Source organism: Acanthaster planci, linkage group LG08 (assembly GCF_054643075.1).
Source record: "Acanthaster planci isolate LZ-2023a linkage group LG08, COTS_SCS, whole genome shotgun sequence".
NCBI classification, from domain to species: Eukaryota; Metazoa; Echinodermata; class Asteroidea; order Valvatida; family Acanthasteridae; genus Acanthaster; species Acanthaster planci.
Genome location: NC_141784.1, coordinates 6,337,122 through 6,359,888, shown reverse-complemented (window position 1 = coordinate 6,359,888; position 22,767 = coordinate 6,337,122). Strand labels below are relative to the sequence as shown.

Here is a 22,767-nt window from a genome sequence, read left to right as displayed (position 1 = left end):
TATAAATGAATGCTACAACAAAGAACTATTCAGTGCATTATACAAGGCAAGTACATGTGAAGGCTTCATCCTAATCATAACCTAAGCAGGGGGCTTACATGTATATACAAGAAGTCAGGCTGAACTCCTGAATAATCATGATGCAATAAACAAAGGACTTGGCCACTTCTTGGAAGGCAGGCAACACTAATCCTAATCCCTAGTCGTAAACTAAAATTGCTCCAACCACGTGTTGAGGCATAGGAAGGGTGAACAAAGAAAACTGTCTTGTCCAGGATACATGTTCAACCACATGGCAATAGAAAAATACAAAAGTTTACACATATGCCAAAAACACATAACTAAAATATACAAGGATAAAATGGAAAGGTTAAATCTGTTCATAAAACGTCAGGCACTTTAAATCTAAGGCTGTAAAAGAAGGAGGAACTTCCAGATCCTAAATTTGTTCCACTGTCAACACCTCAAAACCTCACTTCAGTGCATTAGCTCACAAAAACCCATGTTCTCCAAAGTATGGTAACCTTACATGTACGTTAGAAACACTCTCCTAAAAGACTGCTTACAAGTGAAATCTAAGAGCAATCCTAGGAACACTTCGATTTGATCTTCTATTGGATAAACACATGAACTGCTAAAACCAAATAAATTATCCAAAGAAACACAAAACTTCCTCGAATTAAAATAAACTACATATCCTTTCCAGAATGCACCCAAAAGGGAAAAAAATATTCAAGAAGCCCAAGGATCGGAAATGATGAAACAGCTTATATGGCTGGGCTAATTCTGCTTAACTCCAGGAACTCAGTCTTCTTCTATCTAAGCTTCAACTCTCTTACAAAACTAAACTGTAAAGTAAAAAAATGGAACTATTTTCTAACTCATCAAAGAGAACAATTTTCTAGGCACATGGTTCTTATGATTTAACACAAATAAATAAATGATAATTGACTGTTTAAACTTATACAAAAGTTAGAAACTCACCAAGTCCACTGCAGGTCCTACACATCTTCAGAGGAGACTTTATGTACATGTGCACTCCTTGGCTGCTGACCTGCTTACTGAACAAAGACCCTAAGCATGCCTGGTCATAGAGCTGCATGCCTCTTAAACAACACTTTACACAGGGGTACACACAATGCAGGATTTTGCTGGGTAAAGTGGGGGGTACCACTCCTATATAACTACGTGGACTAAGAAAAAAAGAAAGATTAAACTCACCTCTACTACATAAGCTAATTGAACGCGCCAACTATGTGCTACAACGGTCGTAATTAGTGAAAAATTATTGGTCACGAACTGATCACGTGATATGCCACAAGCGCGCATGCATCATTCAGACGTCCATCGCACTGACGATTTTGCCAGGCCGCAAAAAATGATAGATAACAGTGATCTTTCCCACAGTTGATGTGTCGTGTCTACTGCGTTGTAATAGTTTATTCTTTGGTGCGAGGGTACATAGCTGTGGTGCTACTGCGCACCAACTATTGTAGGAAATGTGATCCGTGTGGGGGACATTGAAGCCTGTGTCTGTTCACAAGTCCCACTCCCTTCACTCTGGCTATACATGACGGAGACCCGCGGGCTAGGAAACTTCTGTTCGTGCACCGTGGGACACGAGTATGCTCTGATCACCGTTTCTGCTGCGATTGCCATTGCTTGTTTATTTCAATGCTTATATGCCGTTATCTTCTCGTATACTCCTCCATTTTGAAATTCAACCAATACTACGGACCAGTTATTGTTAGAGATGTGAATTATGTGGGGGACACTGAAGTACTGTGTACGTTCGTAAGTGCTACTCCCTGTGCTTTATGAATCCCAGGTTTCTGTAGTAATAAACCAGTTTGTTATAAATCGTAGATTTCCCCAAAAGACCATTGAACAAACAAAGAAACAAACACCCCAACACCCCAACAAACAAACAAAACAGGTCAACAAAGGACATCACAATCAATAACTTTCCTTGTAATTTAATATATAATTCGCTGTTCAAGTGTTTCAAAGTTTTTTAGTTTATCTTGCAATAAAATATGCATATATATAACACACATAATTAGACCCATAAGATCAATCCACGACCCATGGGTATAACAAAAACCATTGCTACCTGCTGTGACGCAGTCCATGGGTTTTGTACACCCTTGGGAGAAATGGCACCCTCCACGCGAGTCCGCGGCTTCGCCTTGAGTACCATTTGCCCCCCCCCAGTACAAAACACCGTGGACCCCTACATCGCAAGCACCAATTGTTAAATGCCAGCCGACATAACGCCTGATGCTACTCAACAGAATCGCGGTTGAGCTGTTTGCATTTGTATAAATATCAATATACACTGTTACGTAATCAGTACCAGCGCGTAAAGATTGCAGTGCGTTCGTGAGAAAATCCCTTAAAGCCTCGTGGTCTAGTCGTGCCAGGTCTGTGTTATCTCTATTTTATATGTGCTGCCGTCGTAGCTGAATTTCTTTGCGACGAATCAAGCGCTCTGATATTCCGATTATTCGTGTTTCTTATTTTGAAGCTCGCTCTGCTCAACACCGTCATGCTCACTAAATGGAAATTTCAGTGTCTTTTGTGGGGCATGGTCTCTGCTTATCTCACTGTGTCTGTCATCGAGGTATATGTGAAAAAAGAAACTTCTTGGTTGTCACTGGCTGTCACAGGTAAGCAATGACATGTGAGGTCGTAGATATGTCTCAACTACACTTTGGAACATCCAGCTGGTTTTGGACTGGCCACTTAGGACTGCGGTTGGCTCAATGGTCTCAACGTTAATAGGAATCGATTGTCATGATGTAACGTGACTGACCAGTTTTGATAACGTTCAAGACATGTTGTACCAGAGATGAAGGCTCGAGTCAGTTGACTTGGACTTGCAAGTAATGACTTGCTACCCCTCTTGTACTTGAGCTACGCTTTGGTAACACGGCCAGCGGTGTCATGCTTTGTCGTTTTCAAGACGGATGAACTATGATAAATTGGCAAAGATATACAGATTACCCATGTCTTCCTGACTTGTACATCGTTTATAACAAGCTTAAAACCCAGCACACATTTTCTTTCGTTATATCGCCCGATTGTTAGTGGGCTTGGTGTAAGCATCCATGGTGTACTGTTGGACTATGTAGTTCTATGTCGCTCTTTTCGGTACCGGTACGTAATCTGATAAAATAGGTTGGAATTTCGCGGTCTCGTAGATGTTACGTTATTTAAAGATAACCAGTGGCTGAATTGGGGAGATTTAACGAGTTATTTAGCAAAACAAAGTCTCTTTCTTTTTTTTTACAGAGCGTTTCAAGTTTAAAGCAAACTCACATAAATGGTACCAGACAAAGATCCGCGATTATTAACTGTAACACCCGCTACCGATCCCTCTGAAAGACCATTCATAAATACCTTTATTTTAAGTCAGAGAGTCAAAAGAAGTCAACATATGATGGATTTCTAACAATTTCGTTCTAGAACTTAACTTCATTTTCCCCAACACCCCTTCTATGTTATGGTATATTCCTTGCGTAAGTTGTCCAAACGAATATATCTCCCTATAGGGGGCCTATGGAGATATTGCTGAACATAGGGAGACTGTCTGAGGTATTAATGAAGATATCGTAAGTTGTTTTTTCTATTTCAAATCTATCTGAATGAGAGAACAGCCACACCGTGCACAAACTCAACTGGTTGCAAAACCAAGCTGCTTGTCATTGGTTAATTGCAAAATGTATACTCTCAGAGGTTACGTATATACATTAAGTAAAAAAGGCCTGTCGAAATCATGTAATACATGGCAGTACCATGCACAATACCCAGACCTAAAATACAGCGATTGATTTATATCAGTATATGTTATGCAAGTGCCAAACTGATTTAGCAAAGCATAATATCCTTATTTTACTGACCATCTTTACAACCATTTGTCCATTTACGACCATCATCCAAAGCTTTTGCAACCCCTGCATAATACACTTAGTAATCTTATTTGTTGACTACTTTTCACTGTCCTCCTTCCCTCTCCAATAATCCACACTGATACCATTGCACTACTGACTAGGCCAGGCAATGTTTTAAGAAAATCTGAAAATGAGACGAAAAGAATTGACACTGTAACTGACACTGGCCTAGAGCTATACCAGGAATTAATTAATTAATTACGGATAACACTTCAGGCTCAAGAGTTCCGAAATGGAATCAAACAACTCTAGTTTTACCAGCCAATGCAGAGACTCCGCGTAGAAAAAAAAAATATTTTTAATATTCTTTTCAGGTTTTTTTGTGGCATGTGGTAGCCTTTCCACGATGATTGCGTTTCACATCTCAACACTGCGATGTTCCGAGACTCACACTCTGATGACGCTCCTGTTGGAATACACCTACTTCCAGTTCATTGGTCTGTTTGGCCCGCTTATTGTATCAAAGCTTACAAAGGCCTGGAAAGAGCCGCGCAAAGCGCAGGAAACATTTCTCAGGGAATTAATCTCCCGTGATGCGAATACGGAGTACGGCAAACGATACTTAAAAGGCATAAAATCACTGCAAGATTTCCGAGACAAACATCCACTCACCAAGTATGACCACTACCAGGATTACTTCCAGAGACTGGCGGACGGAGAGAAGAACGTCTGTGTGGCGACCAAAGTGGAAAGGTTTGGACTGTCTTCGGGTACCACGGGCAAGGGAAAGCTTATCCCACTGGTGATCTCGAAAAGTGGGAGACTAGTAGCAGGTGTGTATCTCCAACGCCTGGCAGGCGTTAGTCCCGTCCAAAAGATAGCTACTATATATTGCAGATCTGCCCATCGATTTACAAAATCCGGACTTCTTGTGGCGGCAGTGTCATTCATCCCGGAAAGCAGAGCCTCGAAGTTCTTGACAGGTTCCGTTTCGAACACGCCTTTCCCTGCTTACAAGATTTCAACGGACTTTGAAGCAACCTACGTCCACCTTCTTTTTTCTCTAACGGACAAAAACATTTCGGTGTTCCTGACCCCATTTGCGTCGCAGGTTTACAGGGCGTTTGCAGTGCTTGAGGACAAACAAGACATGTTGTTGGCGGATTTGTCTCAAGGCAAGATAAATCCTAACTTGAACCTAGATGAAGATATTCGACGGTCCCTGAATGCTGCATTGAAGCCCAACCCAGCTAGGGCTGATGAGCTGAGAGCGGAGTTTGCTCGAGGCTTCGTAGGTATCGCTAGCCGGATCTGGCCGTATCTTAAGTGTGTTCTCACAATTGACGTTTCGGGGTACATGAAGAAACTCCAGGAAAACTACACCAAAGGTCTGTATCATTCGTATAGGTTAAATTGTTTGAAGATATAAATGTAATCACAGGCCATAAAATAAGGAGGTCCGCTTAAATTATTAGTTTAAGGACGCCAAGGCAAAGGAAGACGGGCAGGAAGAGTCCAAGTGTAACTGTCTCAATTAGACAGAGTTTTATTTATATGTCAACTTTTGAGGGTTCAAATGTCCAGGTATGATTGCAATTAAATGATTCAGATCTCTAGTTATTCTTTTACATGAAATGCCATAAGGGCCTATTCCCCGAATTCCTCAAATTCCAATTACTGTACTCAAATTCACAATTTCCTCAAATTCCCCGAATGCCAGGCCGGTGAGCGACCGTGGACTTGGCCTTCCAGACAGCACCTAATTAATGAATAGTGTATGGAGTAAAGATCGAAACACTAGTGTAAATCATACTAGTCGCCACACAAACAAACAGCTGAAATACAATGTTGAGTGAACACGACAATATCACATTACGCTTCACGTAAAACTTTCACATTTAAGACGGTGAATTCTCCCTCAAAATCACTCATTCCGCGTTCTGCTATATGACCCCAATAATCATCAAGTCGGATCACACACTATGGAATCATAGATTGCGAAGGTGAAGAGACTATCAGCTATTACAGTGCGAAAAGCTAGTTTTCATGGTAACAGATTAATCCCAAGATACTCACTCTGTGGTGCCCACACTGGAAAGGATTATAATTATTACTCGCACGCCCACCGCACTTCCTTCGCGGGAATTTGTTATACATTTCTAACGGGCTGGGCGGCGTGCCAAATAAACTATAGTGCCCCCTAAAACACGCTTCCCTATATAAATACACTTAATTTAAAAATAGAGACACTGGGGGCAGATGCAGAAACTTTCTGGGGTGAGCCCGTTTGTCTTTTTATGTCTCATTTTCACAGGACACAAGAAATGCACTGTTACCGATGTACTTATCTAGCTTCTTATGAGTGGCAGGATGTCATCTTCTTTAAAACTGCTAAAGTTGTTACTTCAGTTTAATTTTGTGTGAGGGGTGAGTGTGTGTGAGGGGTGCTGACCCCCAACTCCTCTGAATCCACGCCTTGACAGTTCACACATTCACATTTTTGCTATACCTTTCAATATGTTAAAATTCTGTAGAGAAGTAGTGATTTGCCCTGCCAATTGGTCCTTTAAAACGCTTTGCAATTGCTCTCTGACTTTATCAAATTTGTCAGACAGGGTTTTCGTTCTAAAATTGGTGATGGCTACTTGACTGAGGGCGCTGTTGCCATGATGTGATCCAGGGCAGACAAAGATCGGTGCTTAGGTTTTTCTGTTCAAATTGATAACCCAGAATTTACTTACTGAGAATTTGCATTTCCGAGAAAGGGATTGATGATTATACGTTAACAACAATGAATCACCGAAACTATAAACTTCAGACCAAAATGCAGCATTTTTGGTGTACAAACCAATGTAAATTGGTTTTGCTGATGAATGTGGAAAAACTCAGTACAAAAAACAGTAAAAAATATACAATGAGATATCGAAACAAAAAGTTGAAAGTAGGGTTAGGGTTAAAAAAAAAAAGTCATGTAGTACACCAATAATATGTGAAATACACAATGTATGCCATGTATAGTATTGTCAATGTTTCTGCTTGTCCGTAAAAGTGAGACAATTTATAAAAAACCTCCGTCCTGACCCCCTCTGGAAAAATTCCTGGATCCTACCCTGAATGGGTAAGTTTAAATTGCATGTGAGAATCAGACGAGCAGGTCACCTCACTTTTTTCAGCGTATTCATAGACTCATTAAGATCCTAAAAAATTGAAACTTCTAAGCCAAGATTTCTTTTGAAACCTGGCTGCATTAAAACACAGGCACCAAGTTCTATAGCCCTTCGTATGCCTGCACTGAGTGCCTATCCCTGGGTATCAACCTGTGGATGGATGGAAGACCTCAACAGTATGTCCTATTGCCTAGTGAAGTCATGTTGGAGTTTATCCCAGAGGAATTCAGGTATGAATTCTGGACACGAAATGGAATCACCGCAGCACCTGCTTATTGTTTGTTAGTTTTTGCCAGTCTCAGAGTAAATCATACCACAATACCTCACAGCAACTCCATGGCATGAGTGGGGAAAGATTCAAGTAACGACTCAATGACTTCTTCACATCTGCCATTTTGACAGCAGTTTGAATACCAGTTGAATGGACGAGTTTGCCGTTGGCAGTATTCCAATGTTGCTAGGCATAGCTTACTTCTAGGGTCTCTCCTCAATTTCCAAACTTGTTGGGGGTTTCCCTGACCAGCAGCTAGGTTCCTGCTGGAAGGAGGTACATTTTAAGATGTAATTTGTAATCCTGTTTGTCTTAGTTACAAGGTGTGTGACTTTCGTAAATTTCTTGCAGTGGAGGGGATAGTCCTGAGACACTGCTAATTGATGAGGTCGAGGTTGGCAAGCGCTACGAGACTGTAATAACCTCCATTTCAGGGTTTTACCGCTACCGCATGGGTGACGTGGTGGAGGTTGTTGGTTTCCATGAGAACTGCCCAGTGATTCAGGTTAAATACAGGTGTGTGTTTCAACTTGCTGAATTTATGACGTATAAATCAGCGATGTTAAGTCCATATCGAAACCAAGCACGAGTAAGAAACCCTTTGTCACTGGTAATTTGAATTGCATTCTTATAACTTTGAAACAGGGTGACGTGTTCCTTACTTGTGATAGACATCCGAGGTCTGCACTAAAAATTCCTAGAAACTTGACATAACATGGTAACTTAAATTAATTCAAAAGAAAAATTCTAAGTTCAGGAAGATGTAAATAGGGGATGTTCACAGAAAATTCATACCTACTTGATAGACAAACTGGTTTTGTTCATTTTAGACTCGGGAAGTGCTAGCATCTGCATACACTACATAAGGCTGTTTCTGTGGATTTTTGTTTAATTCAGAACGGGCGAGCTGCTCAATTTACGCAGCGAGAAGATTAACAAGCTTGTCGTGAACAACGCCATACAGGAAAGCTTGGGAAACTGGCCAGGAGTCACACTCGTGGAATGGACATGCGCAGAAAGTCCACTGCTTTACGAAGATCAGGACGGTAAGGGGTCGAAAACAATACCAGTCCAGGTATCATCTTGCTATAAATGCCTCCATAAATAGACAGCCGTCACCAGTGGCGGAACGATTTTCAAGGGGGGGGGCAGTTTTTAGACCATCCGGCATCAGCCATTAATATGCCAATCCATTCTGCACCATCCCATTATAGGACCTGCAAAAAATAGAGGGTCAAGCCCCCGATGAAAATGTGGGGGGGGGAGGGCTGGCCTTCTGCTCCACCCATGCTTCCGCCGCCAGTGAAAGCAGTTTCATTGATATTGAAAACTGAGTGATAAGCAGTCTAATAACCTGTATTTTGGGGGCGAAAGGGGCGCTGCCACGACGCTATTTGCGGGACCACACACGTCAGAAGTCTACGTGTTAACACCTTAAAAACAACTAAAGCTTAAAGACCATTTAAAAATTCCGGCACGTTACTACACGCGTACAGTGTACGTAGCAGTTGAATCCATTGATAAAGATGATCTTTGGCATTCAAGCTTGTCTTTAAATTGACCAGTTGAACTCAAACTGACTGGATATTTGACGTACACTCATCCAAATTTATTTGTGATTTGTCAGTCCTTCAAAAATTGCTCTGTGGCCACTCAAAATTCTGAGTGCCTCGCTCAGTAGCCATCGAGAAATGGAAATGTTTTAAACTTTCATTAATTATTAGCACGTGGAATTTATGTATCTATAAAGATATGCATTGCAAATACAAGTTATTAATTTGATACTAGGATTTCATAGTTGCTGACAGCGGGGAATGTGCCCAGCACTAACAAAATTTTAGACTAACGTCGAGGATAAAACTGAACCCCAAAGCTAGAAATTTTAAATTCTTTGAAGGTAAGTTTTTGTTTGGTTAATTCTTTCCATTTTTGAACCTTATGTTTTTGGCTTATTTCACAGGTGTCGATTTTGACATGTTCTATATGCTGTTCGTCGAGTTTGATTCACTAGAGAACTTACGTTTATCGGAAGAGCAAAAATCATTGGTAATTATCGTAACATAGATTCAAATCTGTCTTTTTCCACTTTTAATGTTGTGATGTCTGTGAAGAGTTGATATTTGATGAAAATGTGCCTTTTTTATCTTCCGCAACCTGTGAAACCAAATGGAGAGTCTTTTGTACATATCATTTTTAGTTTGACAAGTCCCTCCGTAAACAACATGAGTTTTACGACAATTATCGGCAAGTTGGCACCATCAGCGAAGCTCGAGTGATGATCGTTCTCCCAGGATCCTTCAAAAAGTTACAAGACTTCACCATAGCGAACTCGACGGCTAGTTATAACCAGTTCAAGATGCCCAAAAAATTACGGACAAAGGCTACCGTGGACTTTCTCATGAAGTTTGTGGTGGACGTGTATAACTCTAACCTTTAACTGGAAAAAAAGCTGTGGGCAAAGTTAGGCAGCCATTTCTGTCACGCCCCTACTTAATGTATCTTTGTGCTTCTTATTTCTGGATGTGTTCAATCTTAATGAGATCTGTCAACCGATAACCTCACACGTATGAGTTTGTGACGTCAGCATTATAAATTTTATTTACTTTCAGTTACCATTTACAGACTTTGGTGTTAAAAGCCACAAAACGACAACACACTCTGTCCCTAGTCGGAATCAAACTACGCATTATAACATGTAAAAAAAAATACATTTCATAGTCGTTTGTGAACTAGTGAAGTTCATTTCCGACCAAAAGAGCCTCTCTTTCTCAGAATACAGCCCCGCTATTGTCCAGGTCGAGGCCCATAGGGTAGACAAAAGGAGAACATCTCAGCTGTTATGGATTTCTGAAAATTACGCTATAAAGTGTATGTTTTTCATCCTGATGGTTGATTTTTGTGATTTTATATATCAACATTGTGGATATGATATATACTAAAACCGTTTAAATTTATCTACATGCACACTTAAATTTCTTGAATAGTTTCACATTCACTTATTTCTTCAGTTATTTGAAACAGACTGTACAAATTAGTGTTGTGGTTTTGTGTTTGTGTTGCGTGGTTTGCTTTGTTTGTTGTCGTTAACTCTTCTGTAATAAGCCTGCCTGCAGCTTTGCGGTGCTTACATGTGTTGAATACTGCGAAAGGCACACGTACATTAGGAATTTAGTGACATGTTTCGGTAAGAGGACATTTTCATAGTAAGCCTTTCAATGTGTGTTGTATTAAATATATTCGCCGGTGGTTGAGAGCACCTGCATCAGTCACCGTCAGAAAGCTTGACTATCGTTCTCTTCTTTTGCTACGTTTTGAAACTTTTCTTTGAAAGCCCCGATTAATCCTTTCCTTGTTTAAGTCAAATCTAATTTCCCGGGGAACATAACTCACAAGGGTTTATCTACAGCCAAGTTACTGTTTTGTAGGGGAGGGGTTGTCTAAAAAGTGGATTTTTTATGTTACCTTTTACTGCATTTCCGAAAGTAGAGACTGAAATGGAGGGAATTTTAAATGGAAATAAAATTATCCAGAAAAAGTCACCTCTCTTTACACCCCACATTGATTTCAAACCCTTTGAAACATCTGAAATGTGGATATTTGCCGGAACTTCATGACGGTACATATGACTAGAGATTGATTCATTAATATGCAGAATCGTGGTCACCTTGAGCTTGAAAATCAACGTATAAACCGTGGTTCATATGCCGAAAATTATGGTATACTTAAAATATTCGGTACACACACAAAAACAAACACACCTGTTTTACATACAAAGTGTGGACATTCCTCTGTTCTCCTGTGGTTAGGCCTAAGTAAACTTGAGGAAAAAGCTCCTTTTCTCCAACTAGGTTAACTCCTTCGAGCTGGATTTTTGATGATGATTTCCTGGACTGTTCCTCTTTATTTTGCCACAAATAATCTTGACCCGAAAATGCCTCTGAACTGTTCTTCAGAGAGGGGGAAACATTGTGTGGACGTGTACGTGTCCCCACAACGTCATTGCATCCTACATTATTTGGACTTCATTTGTGCAGAGGTCCACGCTATGTATGCCACGCCTGCATACGTACCCATACTACCCACACACCAATTGGATTCGTCGCTGGGTACCGTCGACCCTCAGGGTGCAGACCACTAATTCAAGTGAGAATTTCTGGCCAGCTCATTAGCATTAAAAGTGCCCCCCAACAGTATCTTTTGAGAAAGGAGATTGTTTGGCCCCCAAAATGGTGCAATTGTGTAAATTGTTGCCGGAATCAACTCCCTGGGTCTTTGAGCTTTCATATGAGAGCAGAAGGGCTAAAAACTACGGTTGAAAAATGGTCCTAAGTGCCCGAGAAAGTTGAGGGTTGCCACTTGAAAAATGGCTGCAATCAGACTTCGGAAAAATCACTTTTTTGGGGGGGGGTGATTTTGTTTTGTGGGAATAATTGATAATGTAATTGGTTAAGCCACAAAAAATTGAAAAGAAATTGAAAGATAAGTGACCAGACAAGAATTTCATTTGTGTTTCAGAAATCTCAGGGATGTTGGCTTGCATGCTATTGGCCCTGAACAGTGCGGATTTTACACTGTTTTCAATGGGGCGTGAATTAGTGGACTGTACCACTCAGATCTGGTCCAGGATCATGTGACAGGTTATCACAGCGTTAAGATTATTCCTGTTCGCAAACACAGACTTGTTTCGCCAGCACAGCTACATACAGCTTGGAGACCTGCACAATGACTGGTTCCAATTTGGACTGTTCCCAACCGCTAGTGTAGGATTGTGTGCCCAAGATGGCGCTAACGTGGGCTCATCGCTGTGTGTTGTGGGCTTCGATGTCCGCATGTCTGACTGCATATATCATCAACGCGTGGTTCATGAGGGAAACAACTTGGCTATGCCGTGCTGTAGCAGGTATTGTGGTTTGTGACGTAAAGTTAATCAGTGGTGTACCCAGGGTGAATTTTAAACTCAGAATTTTTTGGAGCACCGTTTGCTCACGTTAACTTCAAGCACGGAGGTAGTGCACAATTAACAGCTGAACAACAGACTGCATGATGATTGTAGCCTACTATAGGCCTACCTGTGCCCGAACATGAGGCTGGGCATTCGCTTGCCTTACTTGTCTTGAGCCCATGCAGTCCTTTGGATAGTAGGCACACTTTTCAATATCGTAATGTTAATTATTAGTGATAGTACGGTATGTACACATATTGGCATAAGTCTTAGGGGAAGGGCTATCGTCTCCCACCGTGTCGTGGTAAGAAAAAAAACTATAAGGTGACTTTGAGGTGCCTGTCAGACTGCCAAACAACCAATAAGTGTTTATCAGTAGCACTGAAAAAGGGAGAAAGAGTACAACAGCTTTTAAACGCGACGTTTCGCTGCACATGATCAAGGGATGTAAAGTATGCGTAAGATGTATCATGAACACCGCCCTCGGATCGTGTTTACTGCCGTTTCCAGCATCTCCCCCTTTCGAATTTCCAAGGCCGGCAAATTTTAGATTCAAGTTATCCCCCGTCCCTCAGTCCCTTGCCACAGATTTATGTCACTGAATACACGTACAGTGTTATCATCAAACCATGTGTTGTACACGCAAACGTACTAGGATGATAATTTATAATCCCTTAGACATGCAGTTTACATATTCTATTCAGGCCGGTCTTATGGGTTAGTTGGTTTTTACTAATACATGTAAATGTGTGCACAGGGAAGGGGCGTATACAGGTCGCCTCTACGTCGAAGTCTGGTGGAGTGGAGTGCGGCCGCCACCATGAGTTTTGTTTTCTCCTGACTTTTCCCAGGTTTAGGCCTACAAGAAGTGTTTATATAAGGGAAACCGGTCTTTGCAAGCAAAATTTGAGGAATAATCGGTTGATATTATCCCTTTGCTAATGGGGGGGGGTTCCCAGGATTATTCCCAAAAGATTGCTGCCGTGCATTAGTCTTTTTAAGCAAGGAGTAGATAAGATTAGTTATCAGCATTAACAGGGCCACTGCACACTCTTTTCTTACTGTTTGATTTTATACAGCGTCATGGACTGGCGGTTTGTTTGCTGATGTATTTGAGTACTATTTTAGCGACAGCATGGAGAGATTATTAGGTTAATGCCGCTTTTGATACACTGGCATAGATGCCAGCGTTTATGCAGATCAGAGCTTCCGAGAAAGTTTGTGTGAAGTTTGCTTCATTTTCAGGGTACAATACTTAAACGAGGAAGTCGTCACTGGTCCCATGCAAGGTCACGAAGGTGGGTGGGTAACGCTTGTCAACACGTAACTCGCCCGCAGGCCCGTTAGGCTGGTGTCTCCCAGAGAGCGGAAGTTTTGAATCTCCGTGTCCGGATCCAGGCGACGCAAGGGCCCGTCAGTGTATATTGTGGTTCTTGTTTCTAATTCACTGAATGAATTAATGTATACCGGTGATAACATGCCGTCCCGTCCCAAGGCTTGTTTTTTCCTCTGTGTTGGGGGAAGCAGAGCATATTTTCTGTGCCATTCTTCGCACTTCATCAGTCACCTTTTCTGGTTCTTTCATTCATGTATTTCTTTATGACAACCGGTGGCAAAGGGTCCTTGTCTGTGTCCTTGTCCCTCAAGCCAGTGTATGATCGGAGCAGGCGGATTCCAGGTTGGGTTTCTCTGGTGTGGAATTCCATGTCTAACCGACACTTCTTAATTTTGTTCCTCAAGGAATTCACATTGGGATTTAAATGTTCTCCACATCTATTTCTGTTTTCTTCTTGTTAGGATAGTGTAGAGCGATAAATCCTCGACCGTATTAGGTCATCCTTTATATTCTTCTGTTTGTCTATAGGCAGGAATTGGAGTATGCGGATTCCAGTACAGGGTTTTCTGGTGTGGAATTCCATGCCCAACCGAAATTCTTAGTTTGTTCCTCAAGGAGTTCCGTGAGGACTCTAAATGTTCTCCACATTTAGTTTTTTTTCTTCTTTTTTTGTTTGGATAGTGGAGAGCGATAAATCCTCGATCGTACTAGGTCATCCTTTATATTTTTGTGTCTTTTATAGGCAGTAAGGAGTTGGGAAGAACGCACTAAGATATTCATTACGGTTGATTAATTCCCAGTTTTTGAGAAGGGCCTGTTTTAGTGCCGCACTTGTGGGTAGTAGGGCAAGACAAACACAAGCGGAGTCTCGTTGTCTTCATTTCTAGTCTGCATTCTCAGGTTCTTGTGAGTTTCACCTTGCTGAAGGAGCAGGGTCAAGTCTTCGTGGGAGTATCCTCGTTTTATGAGTTTGTCCTTGAAGGACTCAGCCTTCTTCTTAAAGTCTTTAGAGTGTGCAGCTGACCCGAGTGTCTAGTTTCCTTTCTGTTCTAAATCGTTCGCCCTTTTATACGACGAGATCGAGGAAAGTTACTTGGTCGTGCGAAATCTCTGACGTAAACTTAAGTGTTGGGTGAATTAGATTTAGGGCAGTAACGAGTTCACCAGCGCTGTGTTTTCACTACCGTCGAATATTATAGAAGGACGTGGTCTGTATCTCATGAAGCTCACAATTGAAGGGTTGCGAGGGAGAATGATTTCTTTCTCAGTTACATTTAAAACTAGACTGGCCAGTGTAACATGAAAAGAATAACTACCTAACACTTCATACCCCTGTTTTGGTAATCTGTTCTTTTTAGAACTTCACAAACCCACAAAAGAAAAACGGATATTCACCTTGATGCCTCCTTGTCCTCGAATTTCACACCAGTTATGCCTCTAACGTAAGGACTTTAGATCACTCGCCACCCCAAGAGTAATAAACCGCCCCACTTGTTTATGTATTTGTTTAATCAAATGCTTTACTCTTAGGAAGTAATTAAACCAAAAGTACAGCCTATTTTCTCCTTTAGAATGACCGACACACCAACTAACGCACTGACCAACTGCCCTTCCTAACAACTGACCAACGGTCTTTAAAACGGATGTATAGTTAACTTGTTAACGTCTTTGTACATTAAAGGTGTGTTTGTTACATGTGGTGGCCTTTCCACGATGATTGCGTTTCACATCTCAACACTGCGATGTTCCGAGACTCACACTCTGATGACTCTCCTCGTGGAATACACATACTACCAGTCAATTGCTCTGTTTGGCCCACTGACTGTTTCTAAGCTAACGAAAGCCTGGAAAGAGCCGCGCAAAGCGCAGGAAACTTTTCTTATGGAGCTAATCTCCCGTGATGCGAATACCGAGTACGGCAAACGATATTTGAGAGGCATTCAATCATTGCAAGATTTCCGAGACAAACATCCACTCACCAAGTATGACCACTACCAGGATTACTTCCAGAGACTGGCGGACGGAGAGAAGAACGTTTGTGTGGCGACCAAAGTGGAAAGGTTTGGACTGTCTTCGGGTACCACGGGCAAGGGAAAGCTTATCCCACTGGTGATCTCGAAGAGTGGAGCTGTCGCAGGATTCGTGTATTTCCGACGCTTGGCAAAGTTCAGTCCAGTGCAAAAGATGGTCACGGTGTATTGCAAACCTGCCCACAAGTTCACAAAATCAGGACTGCTCATTGCACCAACATCATTTATCCAGGAAAGCAGAGCCTCGAAGTTCATGACGGGTTCTGTTTTGAACACACCTTTTCCTGCTTTCCAAATCTCTACAGACTTCGAAGCCTCCTATGTTCACCTTCTGTTTGCTCTCGCGGACAAAAACATTTTCATGTTCACAGCACCATTTGCGTCGCAGGTTTACAGGGCGTTTGCAGTACTTGAGGACAAAAAAGACATGTTGTTGGCGGATTTGTCTCAAGGCAAGATCAATCCTAGCTTGAACCTAGATGAAGACATTCGACGGTCCCTGAATGCTGCATTGAAGCCCAACCCAGCTAGGGCTGACGAGCTGAGAGCGGAGTTTGCTCGAGGCTTTGTAAGCATCGCTAGCCGGATCTGGCCGCATCTTGAGTGTATTCTCACAATCGACGTTTCTGAGTACATGAAGAAGCTCGAGGAAAAGTACGCCAAAGGTCAGTTTTATCAGTGGTTAGGTACACAAATAATTCAGCAGATTAAAAAACCGAAATCTTTTCATAATCCATAAATTTGGACAACTGTTCAGTCTGACGTCCCCCGGTTTCACCCTTAAAAAGGTGAGACAACGGACACTGCATAATAGGTTTTGAAAAGTTCCGATGTATCCACGTCAAAGTTGTACGTGTAGATGCTTGCATTTAAATATCAAATCACTTTAAAGTCCTCTTGGTTTTTAAATCCATCTTTTCTACCGCAATATTTGTCAATTAACATAGACATGAATTGAAAAGAGTGTCAAATGGAACACAGCCGAATCTGCCGAATTCGGCGCATCTGCTTTTGTTACTAGGATGGTAGATTCGCCTACGCCCCTTCTACCAGTTGGACCTGATGCAACTACCCATCTCTGTTTATAATAAGGCTCTTAAAGCAAAATGCCACGCCCCAAAATTGGAAGTAATGTATTAGGCCAAAAAGGTTTTTCGTCTCTGGTCAGTGCGTGCGTCCATTTCAAGCATGTGCGTCAAACTTTTTTCTCTGCGAGAGCTGCAACAGCGCCCTCTGTTACCGCTCTGCCTCAACATATTTGCGGGCAGCTCGATCTTTTACTAATGGCGATAGATGAATAATGATAGCAGACTATTGAACCGAAGTTGTTTGTTCTCAGCTTATGATAATTATAAAGCTGGTCAAGTTCCAAAACTCAACGGCGTTTGTCTACAACTGTCTGTACATACCAACCCTGGAATAAAAAAAGAAGTTGCTTCGCCGCATCAACTCCGGATCATCAGTTTTACCAGAGAAAAACTATTTTTTGGCCTTATCGCACTGTGTTAAATATTTGCCAAGTTCATAAGTCAAGCCCCAAATCGATGTTGCGTTAAAGTGAGCAACTTTAGCACAAGTGCCCCCTTTTTATTTTTCAAGAACATTTCTCTTGTTGTTAACACGTAAAATTTAGTTATAGTTTAAATTTAACTACAAAACATGCTAAACCCACCTTCTTTTGCATTCTCCTGTGCAGCTCTCGGGCAACTCTGCTGACCCTACTTAATGCTGCTAAAGCTTTTAAGCAATTCACGTGCCTGTTGAAATGTATTACTGGCATGCTTCACACGTGGCATATTGCTGTTAATAATCTCGATTATTGACAGCGATGGGAAGCCGTACCGGATGGCTACTGCTGTTAGTGTGAATTAAAGAAGTAACTCCAATGGAAACTAATAGCTACCTTATCCAAAAGTGGCTGATGGAACTTTTCTGGGGGGTCACTTTCATGGTTTCTTTGAAGCATTTCTAATGCACTTAGAAAGAGTTCATTGTATCATATTTGTAGAGGTAGTATCTTTTCCGGCATTCAACAGCAATGACCAAGCTATCAGATTTGCAATTTAGTAGTCATTGCCTCATGCGTTGTTATGTTCTCTTGTTCCAATCTGCCAGCCTAGGTATAGGCCCTACTATTATACGTGAATTACGCAGCGAATACCACGCATGGTACTGCAGTGTGAAGGATTACCTGGATTCTATTTTACAACAGGCATGCGATCAGCGTCTGTTTTACAGACTTGTATTCTCCAATGCAGGTACCAAGTTATTCACATCCTCCTACACCTGCACCGAATGCTTGTCCCTGGGGATCAACCTGTGGATGGATGGGAGAACTCAACAGTATGTCCTATTGCCTGGTGAAGTCATGCTGGAGTTTATCCCAGAGGAATTCAGGTAAGAAATTTCGAAATAGCAGTGCAGTCTACCCAGCCACCAGTTGTTTGCTGTTGTTTGTCATTGTAAAGATGTCAAATCCACAAGATCATACAACTTTAAGCTAACGGCATAGAGCTTGATGCCTCAAGCAGGATTGTAACAATTGGGACTGCATACTTTAAATTACAATTTCTGACAGCATATAGCATCAATCTATTAGGGCAAAGTTACAGTCAGCATTTTTTACAGTGAAGATAATTTGTCCAATTTTTTCTTAGGCTTTCTTCAGTTTTTGAAAGTGCCAAGGTTCGCCTTAGTTGGCGCGTTACACATATACATTGAAGTAACCTAAGACGTTCTAACCCCTTATACAGTTGTTATAAGGTCGATTTCGTTTCTGTCGATGAAATTCCTTCACAGTGTGGAGGATGATCCTGAGACGTTGTTAATTGATGAGGTCGAGGTTGGCAAGCGCTACGAGATTGTACTAACAACCATATCTGGGTTTTACCGCTACCGCATGGGCGACGTAGTGGAGGTTGTTGGCTTCTATGAGAAATGTCCTGTGATTCAGGTGAAATACAGGTAAGTGCTAACCTTTCAAATTTTTTGGTTGTCCAGTCCATCACAAAGCTATCACAAATCAAGGACAAAGGATGCTATTACAACATAATTTGAATTGGCTGATACTTGACTTAAAATCTGTCTTCAGGGGCTTATTACTGACTTGTGATGAGCCTTCCGGCCAGTATTGTGATATTTTTATGGAACCTCCAAAATGAAATCCTCCTAAAGGAAATTAAGAAGAGGATCATTAATATTATGTCATACCAATGACTCAACTTATTTGAATGATGAGAAAAGTAGGCTTTCATGTTTAGTTTATCATGGAGCCATCAAACACAAGGAGTTAGAACAAAGTCCCTACAGACCGTATTCCGATTCGATTAACTGCTCTGGTGGGCTCCACAGACAAAGCGCGGTTACCAGCCTCAGTGTTGAAGACCCTAGACATGCCACTGCTGTGTTTCGCTGCGGCATACTGGAGTAAATAAATGGTGGAAAACATGCACGAAGAAGATGTGCAGTTCTCTTCAGTAGTCCTCAGGAGTCAGCGATTGAGCTCCACACATGCGCTCGAAAATTCAAAATCAGCGGTGGTTATGTGACAAAAGTCGGACGTTTTTAAAGTAAGTTGTGACACTTTGCGCTTCCGACGGTAGAGAACAAATACTCAAAATATGAACTGCGATATTTATATTATAAGTCGCAATCCTAGTGGTTCCTACGGTTAAAAGAAGGTGGAATCATGCCGCAGGAATGCATTTGACAACGTGGAGAGGTTTCATCCTGAGGCAGTTTTGGACAATGACAGAAAGGACAACGAATTTTCCCATGTGTTTGTGTGTGTTTTTTTATTTTACTCTGTACCAGCCACATTCTCTCAGTTTTCTCGTGCATGTTTTTGGAGAATTTGTATTAGTTAATAATTTTGTTTTTTGCTAAAAGAGACGTTTTGGGGATGTAAAGACGTAACCAGACTTTCATTGTCATTGGAATATCAGAACAATCACTAAAATTAGCGGAATTTAAGACTCCGATGACGGTGGTTTCTGTCTCAAGGCGGCCATGTTGAACACGTGGAAGTGTTACGGACACGCATGCGCGGTACCCACAATCCTTTGCAAATGCAACTCCGAGCATTCCTTATAGTCCGCAAGCGGCGCGTAATTTGTTTTGTCCTTGCAGCACGTGCAGTGCTGGCGGTGGCCGTTATTGACTCTTTTGATCTCTGTACGTGCTGACTCCTTGTGTTAAATAGCTCTATGGTTTTACCCAGGAAGACAAGGAAACGACGAGACATGGATTCTAAAAGTAGCACTGTATAATCCTTTCTGGGCTTTCTTTTTTCAGAACGGGCGAGCTACTCAATTTACGCAGCGAGAAGATTGACAAGCATGTCGTGAACAACGCCATACAGGAAAGCTTGGGAAACTGGCCAGGAGTCACACTCGTGGAATGGACATGCGCAGAAAGTCCACTGCTTTACGAAGATCAAGACGGTATGGGTTGAAACACAGTCATAATGCAGTTAATAAATATGCCCTGTGCACGTGTGTGCTCTAATATTTTAATATACTATTTCATAATAGAAAAAGAAAACTCAAGAGTGCCAGGAAATGCACCACATATTTGGGACGAAAGGGGTTCTGTAATGACGTTCGATTAAGAGTTCTTTCCCGTATTACTTTGTGCTTTCGTTTTTTTTCAGGTGTCGCGTTTGACATGTTCTACCTGCTGTTCATCGAGTTTGAATCAGTAAAAACTTTACGTCTATCAGAAGAGCAAAAATCATTGGTACTAATCATTACTTTAAATACATTTTACATGTTTGATTTAACATAATTTGTATATAGTATGATCAAAGAATTGATGTCTGAACTTATCATCCGCTTTTCACTTAGCCACAAAAAATAGGAAGTATTTTTGTATTTTTTTCAGTTCGATAAGTCCCTCCGTAAACAGCACGAGTTTTACGACAACTATCGGCAGGTTGGCACCATCAGCGAAGCTCGAGTGATGATCGTTTTCCCAGGATCCTTCAAGAAGTTTCAAGACTTCATCATAGCGAACTCGACGGCTAGTTATAACCAGTTCAAGATGCCAAAAAAGCTACGGTCCAAAGCTACTGTAGACTTTCTCGTGAAGTTAGTTGTAGACATGTAACTCTTACTCTTGCTCCAAAATAACTGGGGTGAAATTATCCGTTTCAAATATTCCCCCTGTTTACTTTTCATGATTGTATGATTTTTTTTAACATTCCTGAGTATCGAAATGTCAGCTGATAACTTTAATCTTGTTTTGACATCAAAAGAGAAAACCTGCAGTTGCACCATGCGAGAAAACTCTTTCTGGGAGTGAATGGACTAATTTTGAGCGGAACCGATGAACTTACTCAACGTTTCAGACAGTATGTTTTGACCAGGTCCGGGTTCAGTGTTCCATGAGCCCTATTCACCAGTGTTATGCACGCCTTACCTTGCTCTACAGTTACAAGCAGGGATTTCATAGGGTTGCTGAGCACTGGAGCGTACTATTTCATTTTCATCGCAATATGGAGTAAACAATGAAATAGCTCACAAAATAAAACTAAATCAGAAATGAGACAACGAAAATTTTGTTCTGTGCCAGATTTTTATTTTTTTTCTGCACACAACTGCGGTTTTTTAACGTAAGCGTTCAAGCTTTTCGTGGGCACCTTAATTTTTCGCAGGCCCTATAGGCTCTTAGCCTATTTGAACTCTTCGATAATCCAACCCTGGCTGTGTCTATTATCAGAGTCCTGAATACGAACTGGGCAATTTTTAGAAATGGTCCAGTTCGTCTTCAGGACACTGAAAATAGATTGATGATAGGCGGGTTTAGTGTAATCCTAGTGCTTCTTTTCTGAACCTAAATCACTTCCAAAAATTTAAGAAGAATTACATTATTAAAATTGACTGGATAGACACAATCTGTGTCTTGTGTTGAGGCATTACATCATGAACAATGAGATACACTCTCAACCGTTAGGTTCATCGTTCTACTTGTAAATATCCTGAATATTTTCATTTGCCGCGCTTGTATATTCTGTTTCACTTTCGGTTACGATTACATATTTTCATTTAAAGTGAAACGCTCATTTAATTTTACTAATGTGCCTTGTTTATTTTCATCCAAACTCTGTCCATATTATTTTCATTTCATTATTTTTTGTCTTTTTTACTCATTTGTGTGTTTATGTTAATTGTGCGGCTTAAGTTTTATTATTTATTATTTTCTGTATTTTTCTTTTAACCGCTGCACAGGACCGATTTTTCCATGTTAATGCCCGGACGCTGTCATATGAGTATCAGCTGAATTCACTGCACAGAGCCTACTTTTTACACCCATTGCACCAAGGTGATCATTTTGAGATCACTTCCGTTATAACCACAAAAATGTGACACCCCCAACACAATGAAACTACTCAGACAGCTGTCTACAGCTCAGATACACATAAGAGAGACCGACCATTGATATAAGACAGGCCCAGGCTTTCCCAGGCTTTCCAAGGCTTGCCCAGGCACTTTCTTTGTCAATAACCCCTTATCAGCACGTGGTTTAGATATTAGTCCCATACGTACATTCTAATGAAAAATCACAGTATTCTTACTTTCATTATGTTTGTTTCGTTTGAAATCGCTGATATGTGTGTATAGGTTCTATTGGTTTGTATAAGAATTAAAACAGTGTGCATGAAAAGATCTATACCGTCATTACTTGAGGACAATACAACGATACATTATTCGTGAAGAGTTGGACAAACATACACTATAAAGAACAGAATATATAGGGTAGACAGGATACAAAGGAAAAACAATCGGGAAGATGGAAACAGAGAATTCGGTTTTTTAGAAAACAAACTGGGTACTGGTGAAATTAAAAAGTAAAATTCAAGGGCAATTCTCTTTCCCTGCAAGAACTTATTTGTCGAGTTCCAAAATGACTGGTTACACGTCAATAATCGATCTGAGGCATTCTCAGCAGAAAGTTGATTTGTGATCTTTCAGTCATACAAGCTAAAACACATATGAAATTCTTGTCCTGGTGTATAAGCATTAAAACAACAGTGATTAACAGAGCTTTCTATTGAGTTATACAGCCTTGTTCACCCGGATAACGATGACTTTACTATGTGGTCGTTCGTTAACTCATTGTTTGACTCAA

At 41.1% G+C, this 22,767-nt stretch overlaps 2 protein-coding genes across 2 annotated transcripts; both read left to right on the top strand.

Moving 5' to 3' along the window:
• The first annotated feature begins 2,390 nt into the window (after positions 1 to 2,390).
• On the top strand, positions 2,391 to 10,813 carry LOC110987784 (GH3 domain-containing protein-like). Its single transcript, XM_022250856.2, has 7 exons — positions 2,391 to 2,669; positions 4,268 to 5,281; positions 7,152 to 7,290; positions 7,683 to 7,847; positions 8,229 to 8,377; positions 9,292 to 9,377; positions 9,529 to 10,813. The coding sequence occupies exons 1-7, from the start codon at positions 2,549 to 2,551 to the stop codon at positions 9,766 to 9,768; spliced, it is 1,914 nt and encodes a 637-aa protein (XP_022106548.2). The 5' UTR covers positions 2,391 to 2,548; the 3' UTR covers positions 9,769 to 10,813.
• A 1,181-nt stretch (positions 10,814 to 11,994) lies between these two features.
• Positions 11,995 to 22,681, top strand: LOC110987785 (GH3 domain-containing protein-like). Its single transcript, XM_022250858.2, has 7 exons — positions 11,995 to 12,231; positions 15,291 to 16,304; positions 17,898 to 18,036; positions 18,439 to 18,603; positions 19,933 to 20,081; positions 20,291 to 20,376; positions 20,521 to 22,681. Exons 1-7 carry the CDS (start codon positions 12,111 to 12,113, stop codon positions 20,743 to 20,745), a joined length of 1,899 nt encoding a protein of 632 aa, XP_022106550.1. The 5' UTR covers positions 11,995 to 12,110; the 3' UTR covers positions 20,746 to 22,681.
• The last annotated feature ends 86 nt before the right edge of the window (positions 22,682 to 22,767 follow it).